At 36.5% G+C, this 12,678-nt stretch overlaps 1 protein-coding gene across 1 annotated transcript in view; it reads left to right on the forward strand.

Annotated features, from left to right (window-relative positions):
- The first annotated feature begins 8,385 nt into the window (after nt 1–8,385).
- Zdbf2 (zinc finger, DBF-type containing 2) overlaps nt 8,386–12,678 on the forward strand; it is a 43,884-nt gene continuing 39,591 nt past the window's right edge. The window contains exon 1 of the mRNA XM_013016417.1: nt 8,386–8,445. Coding sequence (XP_012871871.1) covers nt 8,386–8,445 — 60 coding nt within the window. The remainder of the gene's footprint in view (nt 8,446–12,678) is intronic.

Genomic DNA, 12,678 nt, shown 5'->3' on the forward strand with positions numbered 1-12,678 from the left:
CGTGGGGGAGCGGGGTGGCCGCGGGGCCCCGGGCAGGCTCCGTGTCCGCCCTTGGGTCTGGTCGGGACACTGGCGGGGCCGAGCCCCGCGGGCCGCCGTCCACACCCCCTTGCCCAGGTCGGGAGCGGGGTCCGGGACGAGGCCTTCTCCGGCCGCGGCCCGTAGTGCATTTTCAGAAACGTTCGATGTGCGGAATTAGTGTGTGCGCGCGCGTGTGCGTGCGTGCGTGTCGGCTTGGCGGTTGGAAATTTCAGAGAGTGCGTGTGTGATCGTTTCTACTATGGTCGTGCAACAGTTGTGTGAATCCCGGCGAATCTCGCCGCCGTCATGACTTGGGTTTTAAGGCCCTTTTCCAGCTCTTCGGACTCGTGGTTCCAGATTGCGCCGAGGAACAAACTCGGCTGCCGAGGCGCCAACTCGGCGTTCGTCCCCGGATGCAAGCGTGAGCATCGCTTACTTACTGATTGCGTTCGCGGCGACCGTACCCCGCGCGGGGGATGGAAGAGCCCGTAGAAATCTCAGCGGAACCAGGCCCGTTGAGTAACCATTTCGGGGGCTGTGCCCGTGGTTCTTGCTTTTTCCTCCCCCCCTTTTTTTAAGCGAAGACATAAATTTACGTGAGTGCTTTTATTATTTTTAGCATCGTACCCTCTTCGTTAGTGCGTGTTAATGGTACAGAGCGATTGCATTGTGATGTCTCTATCCGTGCAAATACTGTACTTGGATCAAATTCACCCCCGTCACGATCTTACAAACGTGCTTCACACGGACGTGGAGTATTTTCTGCGTTTTTAAAAAACTCATATATTGATGACTTTTTTCCCCCGTTTTGTTTGAAATCTAAGCAGTAACAGAGCAGAGAGAAACTCGTTGAAGATTTGATTACGTATCACTGCAGTGGCCAGCCTATTGGCTGGAAAACTAAATTCAGGGTAGCAACCGGTTTCTGTAAAATATTGTTTACTCTGCTTAATAAATTGAAGCAGTGGTTTTTTTTTAACGCTGCAACTTGCAATCAGTTAGTGAATTGTGAAATTAATTTAGTGGCTCACGGCTTGCACTTCCTAAATGTGAAGTAAGATAGATGGAAAATGCCAGAATTCATATTTTTGACGGTATTGTTTTGAAAGCCTTGTTTAAACTGCGCATGTGTGTGTGTGTGTGTGTGTATGTGCATGTGCGCGCGCGCACCCACTCGCACTAGCTTTTAATATAAAATGTATTGTTCCTGTGGTGTCATGATAAATAAATTTTGAAGTCACCAATTCAAAATACTGTCAGCAGTCAACGGGAATGATGCAATTAAACTGAAGGTTAGTTTTACACTTTTTCTTTTTTGAATAGTGATATTGTTTATCGCACCGAATGTTTTCTGATTGTTTTTAATTATTAAACAATTGATTAACATTTCTAAAAGTACACAACATTTAATGAAAATTGAGAGTTTAAATCTCGTCAGATTGACCAGCTACATTGGCTACATTGGGCCAGGAAGAATATACCGTGTCTACTTAGACCTCAGTTTCCTGATTTGTTAATTAAGAATTATCTTTTCTCCTACCTTTAAGGCTGTTTGATATTTAAATGAAGTAGTTTGAGTGAAGCTGTTATCTGGGGTGCCTGGCTTTAAGTGTTCAAGATTAGCTATTATTATTTTATTTATTATTATTATTTTATTAGACTGAATGGAGATGTCCAGGATGGTTGTCACCAGAGAAGAGCCTGCCTAGCATGGACAGATAAAAAATAAATTAAGAAAGGTGAAAAGTGAAAATTAGTGAATTATGTGAATGAACTATTGTTGAATTTCGATGTTTTAAAAACATATCATTTGGTTGCTTTTTTTTGTGATTGCGCCCCAATTGTTTTTCTGCTGCCAGACAGGTAATTTAATTTTTTCCCCTCCTGGGGAAAGGAAAACAAAAATGATCCTCATGATACTTCTGCCTCAGGAATACCTGGTTGTATTATAGGCATGTGCTCAGCTCAGATTGTTTTTAAAATTTTTTAATATGATATTTTTCTTCTGTTTTTTTTCTCAACTTGATTTTTTTTTTTTTTGCTGGTGACTGAAAAATATTTTCTGTGAAAATTCTGGATTTTGTTAGCTTTTGTACAGTGCCAAACACTACAACTCCAAAGTCTTTTCAATAATATTTTTATTGTGTTTATCTCTTTACCCTGTACAGATAACAGATGTGCAAGAAATAGTCCTTAAAAAAAAAAAGCACTGAGGGAGGTAGTGCTAATATCTTTGTTCAGTGCCCTGAGTTGGTTTATGAAATTTTAAATGTTACAAACACCAATAAGAATGTGAACATTGTAATTTTTAAAGTAGCATTCTAATTTTCTTAAATGTAAAAATAAAGATTTTGGTTGAAAAGACTTTAACTGGGTATAATAGCTACAAGAAATTGGGGAAAATGTCTTAAAAGATTTGCTCTTGAATTTGAAAATGTCTTTAGGTTCTTGCTCTGCTTTAGAGCAGTAAAAATGGCAACTTGTTGAGGGTGAATTGTGGTTTGGTTTGTGGGAAAAAAATCACTTGGAATTTAATTTATTCATTAAAATAAAACTCTTCAGACTAATGTATCAAGAATACCCAGCCTAGCCTTAAGCATATGTACAATTATATGTTTAAGGTATTAAGGTTGTGTTTATGTGTGCGTGTGAGCGCACTCATGTTTTAAAAATCCTTTATCTTATTGGTTTACCAACTGCTATTTCTGACTAGATAAGAGATTGCATCTTACACTGATAAAAAATGAAATTCAATGTGATCATTAACCATTCTGTTTTAGAATTACATATAATGATGTGTAAAGGTGCTGGTCACATGGTTAAATGAGAGTGGGAAGAGAATGCGCACAATACATTTTTATAAAAATAGGTTTAGAACAAAGAATATATGACATGTTGTTGATGGCAACTGGTGGAATACACAACTGATTTTTATTTTGTATTATTTTTCACACAACTGAGTACATATTGTCCTACTGTAAACACATTTTAATCTTGTAATAGAAATTAATAAAAGGCGCTTTTAAGGAAAACAATTAAAATTCTTGCCTAAATAACACTATTTGAAGATTTTGAGTAGTAGCTAATTCTCCAATAATGCAGGAAATGGTGCTGAGTAGTCTTAGCAAATTTTTTTTTTGTCTTAGCAAATTTTTAATCATTTCAAAAGCTTCTTTGAGCAGGAGGAAGCCATTGTTCTAGAATTTTCTTAAAGCACTCTGAATATACCTCTTGGGAAAGAAAAAATTTCACACAATAAAATTACATTTAAATTCTTTAGACTGCTTTGCTCTATCAAAGCTCTACTTTGCCTCTTAAATTCTCAAATGAAACCTTAGGTTCAGCCACACTTGCATATTTACTATTTCCAACTGTATGTATGCTTTTTGATTTTGTACCTATGTTGTTCCTTTGAATATCTTTTCTTTCCATTTTCCAAAATTTGCTTTAAAAGCCATTCTGACTTTTGACCTCCCTGGCCATTCCTGCTGAAGCTAAATTTTTCAATTGAATCTGTTATCATATTATTAGTATTATTTGGTTATTATTATTTATATTTTTTATTGGCAGTGGTAGGGAGATCCAACTTAGGACTTCTTGCATGCTAGGCGATAGCTATACAGCCGTATCCTTACTCCTGCACTTATTTTTGTTTAGGCATATTACAGCCTTGAATTAATTATCTTGAATTAATTTTCTAGGTCTTTTTAGATTTTATGGTAAGAACACTTGTCTCATATTTGTCTATCCACCAAAGCTTCTAGCACAGAGAACTCTGCACAGCATAGATGCTTAATAGATACATTTGATTAAACAGAAGTGTCACTGTCTCTTTTGAATTGGATTAAAAAATTTAAGTAGGTATACAGAGATTCAATTCCCTAAGTCAAGTTACGAGTTCAATACATCTTGTTCAGTGTTGGAATTGTTTTTAAACCAGTGAGGATAAACACTTTGCCAACAACAATGCGGAGGAATAAAAAAATTGGTTATTTTTGCTTAATCATCCACTGATATAAATGGACTATGAGGAATTGACAGTATTTTCCAATAAAATGTTGTAGCTGACAGTGAGTCATTAGTTGGGGATCCAGATTTAATTTTACTTAGTATTTCTTGTAAAAGTTTCTCATAGAACTTATTTTTGGGTGTGACAGCACTTTTGCTCTTAACCTAAACTTTGGAACATAGTTGCTCCTTACATCTTTTTACAGCTACTGTTCCTGTGACCCAGAGATGTGAAGTGTTTGATGGTGATAGGCCAATTGCAGTATACCTTAGGAAATCATGTTGACACTCAGTGAGTGATAATACATAAAAATACTTTGTGTTCAAAAATTAATATTCTTTTGTATTATTTGGAAACATGACTTTTTTTTTCAAACTTCAGTGTGACTTGGGGATACTTGTTTGGTCTGTTGAATATGCATACAGTAATGGGATTTAACAATTAAATTTTTTGTTTTAATTTACAGGTGTTTATCAAGACTCAACACAGCTAATGAAATACCTGCACTTTTCTGCTTCAGGTAAATCATTTGTTACTTTATTTAAAAAAAAAAGTTGAGTTCGAGTAGAATTCATAGTTTATATAAAAAGACCTATTCAGTTATGCCAAGTAATATAATCCCAAACCCTAAAGAAATGATCTTTATAGTAAGAATTTTATTAACTCATAAAAAGTGATAACTTGTATTATTGGGTGAACTTTGAAACACTTAGGAGTATTTTCATTGTACGTAATGTGCATGTGCCTGGCCTCCCTTAATAACCTTGAAGGGGATTTGATTTGGTAAGTTTCAGGTAGAAATTAGGCATGTGAATTTTTAAAAATACCAACACATGCTGCTGGTTTGTTATACTCATTGTCACAGCAGGAGAGATGATGGACATGACAGGTGATAGTGCTAAAATGCTTAAAGGCCATAGGTATTTCATTTGTGCCCGTGATGGCAGACTCATTTTTATTTTGCCTTTTAGTCATTGATAGTTATATTTTTAATAAATCACTAAAATAGTCATCATGTAATTACATGCCATGCAAAAATTATGATTAAAAATTAGGTTTAAATTTTAGAAGTCTCTTAGTCTAAAAATTGCCTTATCTGTATAACATAGAAGTTTTGTTTCATTTTATGTCTCTCAGATTAATAAATGAAGTAAAATTAATAGAAAAAAGGCGAGTTTAAAGTAATTTCATATTATTTCAGGTGCTGATTTAATTGACTTCTTTTCCCTGTAAGTGTGAGAAGTCGGAAGAACCAAGGTTCTCAACTGCAGGTAATAGGTAAGTGAATGTTATGTTGGAATTTTGACTTGATGACGCTTTTGTATTCTCATCTTACTGGTTTTAAGGCTGTGATTTCATTTTTCAGTCATTGATGTTAACTTAAATGGAAGCTTTTTAACTGCTGAATACTCTTATTTAGAAGTACTCATTGCCAGGCACCGGTGGCTCACGCCTGTAATTCTAGCTACTCAGGAGGCTGAGATCTGAGGATCGCTATTCAAAGCCAGCTGGGGCAGATAAGTCTATGAGACTGTTGTCTCCCATTAACCAGCAAAAAGAAGCAGAAATGGAGCCGTGGTTCAAGTGGTAGAGCAACGCAAGCCTTTAGTAAAAAACTGAAGGACAGTGTCAGGCTGAGTTGAAGCCCTAGTACCAGCACAAGACAACAACAAAAACCTCATGTAACAGAGGCAGGTATGGTACAAGTATGTGCGGTATATACTTGTAATACTAGTGCTTGGATGGCTGAGGTAGGAACTTCAGAAATTTTGAGGCCAATCTGGGATATATAGGGAGACTTTGTTTCAAACAAATACTCAAAGCACAAAGAAAAATTGTTACGTATTTTACAATAGACAAGAATGTTTAAACTAAAATTTAAAGTTGAACTGGGAGGCAGAGATCAGGAGGATTATGGTTTGAAGCTAGCCCGGGCAAAAAGTCACCAAGAGACCTCTTCCGAATCTCAACAAACAAGGTGGGTGTGATGGTACCTGTCTGGGATCTCGGCTACGTAGGAGGTATATAGGCAGTGGGATCATAGTCTTAGCTAGTCCAAGGCAAAAGCAAGACCCTTTCTGGGGGAGAAAAAAAATAACTATCGCAAAAAGGGCCTGGGGCATGGCTCAAGTGGTAGAATGTCTTGATGTCTGTCTAGCAGGAGTACCTGAATTCAAATCCCAATACTAAAGGAAGAAAAGATCTTGAAAAAATTATTTATTTATAGCTCTGTAGTTTTAAGAAACCAGTAAGAGCCGGTGCTAGTGGCTCTCGCCTGTCATCCTAGCTAGTAAGGAGGCTGAGATCTGAGGATTATGGTTCAAACCCAGCCTGGGCAGGAAAGTCCGTGAGACTCTTATCTCCAGTTAACCACCAGAAAACTGGAAGTGGAGCTATGGCTCAAAGTGATAGAGTACTAGCCTTGAGCGAAGAGCTCAAGGACAGTACCCAAGCCCTGAGTTTAAGCCTTGTAACCACAAAAAAAGAAAAAAAAGAAGAAAAGAAATCAGCAAGAACAGTACAGTGAAGTTTTTACTTAAACTATAAATATACATGCATTATGTCAGTAAATATAGTACCAGTTTATCCAGATTATCTTAGGAGAATTTGAAATTCTCACTCCTAGGCTCTTTTTCAGGTCTATTAACTGAAAATTGTGATTTTTGGCACTTAGTGTGGTTTGGAAGTACTGCAGGATGTAGTGGTAAAGGATTATAACTTTAGATGGATAGAAACTAGAAAATGATTTATTTGCCAAGATATCTCAAAATACTAGCAGGGAAAATTTTCTAATAGATTTTTAATTCACATACTTGTCAGAAAAGAATGGTCTTGCATTTGAGCGGCGATTTTTATTAACTTGGTTAGATAAGTTCTTCTAACATTTGCCTGTTTTATGAGCTGAGCAGAAACTACCCTTGGTATCTGAACTATCATATAGCGAATTAGACATGGAAAATTTAAATAATCTTGAGTTTTGTATAGAAATATCATAGGAAGAATTAACTCCATAAGAGAAGAGTAAATAATACTGTTATACTACCTTAGTGACACTGGTCAAGATGCATTGTACTCACAAACTGACATGTTGGATTGAAATCCCTTTGTACAACTATTTAAATATTATGAAAAATAAATTTTTAAGAAAAGTAATTTAGCCAGGGTCATGCTTGTAATCCTAGCTAGCTATGTGTAGGAGATTGAGATCTGAGGATCACCATTCAAAGTCAGCCTGGCAGGAATGTCCATGAAACTCATATGTCAGTTAATCACCAAAAAGCCAGAAGTGGAACTATTGCTCAAGTGGAAGAATGCTATCCTTGAGCACAAAACCTCAGGGACAGTATCTAGGCCCTGAGTTTAAGACCCATGACAGACACACACAAAAAATAATTTGTCAGCCAGGCACCAGTGGCTCATGCCTATAATCCCAGCTACTCAGCAGGCTGAGATCTGAGGATGGCAGTTCAAAGCTAGCCCGGGCAGGAAAGTCCATTAGACTCTTATCTCCAGTTAAGCACCAGAAAACTGGAAGTGGCACTGTGGCTCATGTGATAGAGTGCTAATCTTGAGCTGAAGAGCTGAGGGACAGCGCCCAGGCCCAGAGTTCAAGACCCATGACTGAGGGTGAAAAAAAAAAAGTAGTTTGTCTTTAGAAATTGAGTACTTTATTTTTTGTTACTATATCAGTTCCTAATAATGTCAGTAAGCTGTCAGAAAATTGATAAGAATTTTTGTCATTTAAGTCTTCAGATATTGGCACAAATGCTGATTAATTCAGTGTCTCATATCTGCTTTATATACTGACTACTATTAGAAATAGGACTAAGTGGGCTGGGTGCTCGTGGCTCATGCCTATAATCCTAGCTACTCAGGAGACTGAGATCAGAGGATCACGGTTCAAAGCCAGCCCAGGCAGGAAAGTTCGTGAGATTCTTATGTCCAGGAAACTACTCAGAGAAAGCTGGAAGTGGTGCTGTGGCTCAAGCGGTAGAGTGCTAGCCTTGAGCAAAAGGAGCTCAGGGTCAGCAATTAAGTCCTGAGTTCAAGACCTACGTAAGGCTGGGACAATAAAAAGAAATAGCAATAGATGGAAGCTGAGTGTGGTGGGGCACACCTCTAATCTTCACATTCAGAAAACCAAGAACAGAGGACTCTGGGCTTAAGGTTAGTCTGGGCGACATACCAAGACCTTATCTCAGAAAACAAACAAAAAACACCCCCAAAACTGGGCTTTTGAGTCATTTTTCTCATAGTAGTAAGGAATTTTGATTTTTTTCTACTTTCAAATAGTTGCACTTTTTTTGCAGTTTGGGGGTTGGAAGAGAGTAGCCACCTGCCTTTGGTTACTCAAGATGCAGAAGAGACAAGGATATTGCAGCTATTGCCGTGTGCAGTACAGTAACCTGGAACAGGTGAGAGGTTCCACTAATATGACGACACCTTAGAGGATCTTAGTTGTGAGCCTCTCTTCTTTATACTTCGTTAAATTCATTTGCTCATTCATGGAATAGAGTAGATGGAAACCCAGCTCATTTTCAGATAACTGCTTAAATTCTAGCACTGTACCATGAACAAAATGGAGTTTGATTTTTTTCAGTGCTTATAGCCTAGTGCAGTAGGACAGAAATGAGTCATATGAACTCAACACACAGTGTGTCAGGATGTAAAAAAATTTATGAGGAAAAGAAAATGAAGGGGTGCTATTTTAAGTTAGGGGGCCAGGTAAGGCCTTTATAAAAAACAAGAACAACCCAGAACATGACATTTGAGTTAATATTTGAATCAGGTTTGGTGCCAGGTTTGCATATATATATATATATATATATATATATATATATATATATATATATATATGGGAGCAGACTTTCTAGGTAGATGAAAGAAAAGGACAGAGACTCTCAGGCAGAAGAGTGTCACCCTAACCGAAAACCAACAGGTGAGACCAGTGTGGCAGCAGTGGGAGGGAAAGGTGGGTGAGAAGTAATATGCAAAGACGTCAGAAGAGGAGATACCTGAAACTGTCAAGGTTAAGGTAAGGACTGTACTTTATTCCAAGGGAATACGTGTTTGTGTTCTGAGCCCAGTCATTAAATCCGCTAACTTGTGCTTTAAAAGGATCATTGCCACTACTATTGGGGAGAAAAATTGGTATGATGGTTCTTTCAAATAAATTTTTATTAAGATATAATTCTTATTCTGTAAACATTTTCCCTTTTAAAATGTGAAATCCAGATATGCGTCAGTGAGTATACAAAAGTATACTAATTTCAGAACATTTTCATCACCCTAAAAGAAAACCCTCTATGCATTAAGTAAATATTCTATATTTCCTTGTAATCCTTAATTCCTGGGTAAATACAAAACGACTTTCTGTTTGAATAGATTTAACTGTTATATATATTTCATATTAATGGAGTTATGTATGTGAGATCTTTTGTGTACGGCTTTTTTTTTAATCAGCATAAGATTTTTCAAGGTTTGTCCATGGCATAGCATATATTATTACTTCATTCTATTTTATGGCTGATAATATTCTGTTATAATAATAGTACCATATTTTGCTTATTCATTCAATTGATACGTGTTTAGGTTGTTTTTACTTTTTTTGGCTACCATGAATATTACTATGAATATTTGCATACAAGTGTTTGTGTGGACTTAATGTTTTCAGTTCTTCTGGGCATATATGTAGGAATGGAATTGTTGGGACATGGTAACTACTTAACTTTTTTGGGGAACTGCCTCACTGTTTTCCAAAGTAGTTCTACTATTTTATGTTACCACCAGCAATGCATGAGGGTTCTAATTTCTCCTGATCCTTCCCAGCACTTTAAAAAAAAAAATGACAACCATTTCAGTGGATGTAAAGTGATACCTCCTTGTGACTTTAATTTGTATTTTCTATTAATGTCATTGAGCATGTTTTCATGTGCTTACTGGCAATTTTGTGTATCTTCTTTGGATGAATGCCTATTCAAATCAGGTACCCATTAAAAACATTTTTTAAAAAATTGTTGAGTTGAAAGTCTTTTATGTATTCTGTGTACTGGACCCTTAGGAGAGGCAGGATTAGCAAATACTCTCTCCCATTCATTCTGTGGGTTGTCTTTCTACTTCCTTGATAGTATGCATTGATGTATAAAAGTGTTTCTGAGTATGGTGATACATGCCTATAAGCCTATGATCCCAATTCTTAGGGGAGGTGAAAGCAAGAAGATCTTTCCAAGTTAGCTTGGGCTACATAGTGAGACCTCAAAATTTTTTTTTAAGCTCTTTTTTTTTTTTTTTGAGGTCTTAACTATGTTGTCCAGGCTAGTCTCCAATTTTCGATCCTCTTGTCTGGGCCTCCTGGTGAGAAGAGAGGTGTGAGTCACCACACCCAGATGAATGTATTGATTTTGTTTTGTTTTGTGGTGTTTTTAATGTCTGAGGATTATTCAATGTAAGGTCATAAAGAAGTATGCCTATGTATGCCTATAAAACTTCTTTGAGAAGTTTTATAATTGCTCCTACAATTAGGTTTTTCATCCATTTGGAGTTAATTATTCTGAATACATAGAGGTAGGAGTCCAGTTTCATTCTTTAGCTTGTGGTATCCAGTTATTGCCACACAATTTGTTGAAAATACTGTCCTTTGTCCATTGAATTGTCTTGATACCTGTTGAAAATCAATTGACTACATAAAATGTCAGACTGTTTATTTTCAATTCTATGCCATTGGTCTCTATATATCTAACCTAAGACTGGTACCACACAGTCTTTGAAAAATATATTTAATTGACACATAGTAATTGTATATGGTGTGCTATTTTAAGTACTTGTATTCAGTGTTTAATGGTCAGGTCATTGGATTTGGCATATCTATTGCCTCATTTTCCATTTTTGTATTGGGAGCATTCAAAATCTTCTCTGCTGTCCATTGTGAAATATGTAATAAATTGTTGTTAACCGTAGTTACCCGGTGTGCTATAGAATGTTAGAAGCTACTCCGCCTACCCATGTATTCTCCTGTATTTGTTATCCCTTCCACCCCATGCCCTCTTCAGACTTAGTAATGATTATTCTACTCTTCTTTGACAAAATGTACTTTTTAGCTTCTACATGTGAGAGAATATAGTATTTGTCTTTTTGTGCCTGACTTTTTTCACTTAACATAATATGCTATGTTCTATGTATGTTGTTGCAAATGACAGATTTTATTGATTTTTTTTTTTTAGGGAGTATTGGGGTTTGAACCTAGTGCCTTATGCTTGCTAGCCAAGCACTCTTATCATTTAAGTTATATTATATCCCCAGGATTTCATTCTTTCTTATGGAAAGAATTGTGTGTATATATATTTACACACATACACATACATGCATATTTATATAAACATACATGTATGGTTATATACATGTATATAATAGTATATATGTGGGATATATGTGTGATTACATATAATATATGTCATGTATATATATATGTGATATATATGTGTATCACATATATCACATTTTCTTTATTTATCCATCTATAGACCCCTAGGTTAATTCTACTCTGTTTCTTGGCTGTTATTAATGGTACAGATAAACATGACATTATTTCCTTTTGGTACGTTCCTAGTAGTGAGATTGCTAGGTCATGTGGTAGTTCTATTTCTCATTCTTTGGTACTAGCTTTTTGTTTTGCACATTGTTTTCTGTTAAGGCTATATGAATATTCCATTGATAGTATGTGAGAGTTTTTTTAAATCTACATCCTTGGTAGCATTTTTGGTCATCTTTTTGATGATAACCATCTGACTGGAGTGAGAAGATATCTCATTGTGTTTTTGACTTGCATTTCTCTGATGATGTGATGTTTAGTGATGATTAAGATGATTTTGAGCATTTTTTATGTACTTCTTGGCCATCTGCTTTTTGTTGTTGTTGTTGTTGTTGTGGGGCTTGAACTCAGAGCCTGAGCATTGGCCTTGAGCTTTTGTGCTCAAGTCTAGTGCTCTACTGCTTGAGGCACAGCTTCACTTCCCAGCTTTTTAGTAGTTAGAGTATCATAGACTTTCCTGCCTAGGCTGGCTTCAAACTACAATCCTCAGATCTTGGCCTCCTAAGTAGCGAGGATAACAGGTGTAAGCCACTGTTTCCAGGTAGCCATATGCATTTTTATATCCTTTTTTGGAAATGTCTATTCAGGGCATTTGCTTATTTTAAACTTAGATTATAATAATATAATAATACTATTATTTTACTATTGAGTTATTGGATTCTGGAAATTTATGCTTTGATTAATAGTTTGTCAGTTTTTCTCTGGTTCTATACGTTGTTTCTGTCTCTCTGCTAGGATTTGAATGTAGGACTTGTACTTGTTCCTGCTACTTGAGTCAAGCGTTAGGCCTTTTGGCTTTAGATATTTAAATTTTTATTTAAGTTATATATATATTTTTGGCAGTAGTGTGGATTGAACCCAGGGCCTCATACTTGTTAGGCAGTCTGCCACATGCCTCTAGCTCTTGCTTTAGTTTTATGTTTTTGTTTTTATTTTTTGGGTCCGGTCGTGTGATTTGAATTCTGGGTCTAGGTGCTGTCCCTCAGCTCTTCAGCTCAAGGCTAGCGCTCTACCACTTGAGCCACAGCGCCACTTCCAGCTTTTTTCTTTTTGCTTATGT

Source organism: Dipodomys ordii, unplaced genomic scaffold, assembly GCF_000151885.1.
Source record: "Dipodomys ordii isolate 6190 unplaced genomic scaffold, Dord_2.0 Scaffold1, whole genome shotgun sequence".
Classification (NCBI taxonomy): domain Eukaryota; kingdom Metazoa; phylum Chordata; class Mammalia; order Rodentia; family Heteromyidae; genus Dipodomys; species Dipodomys ordii.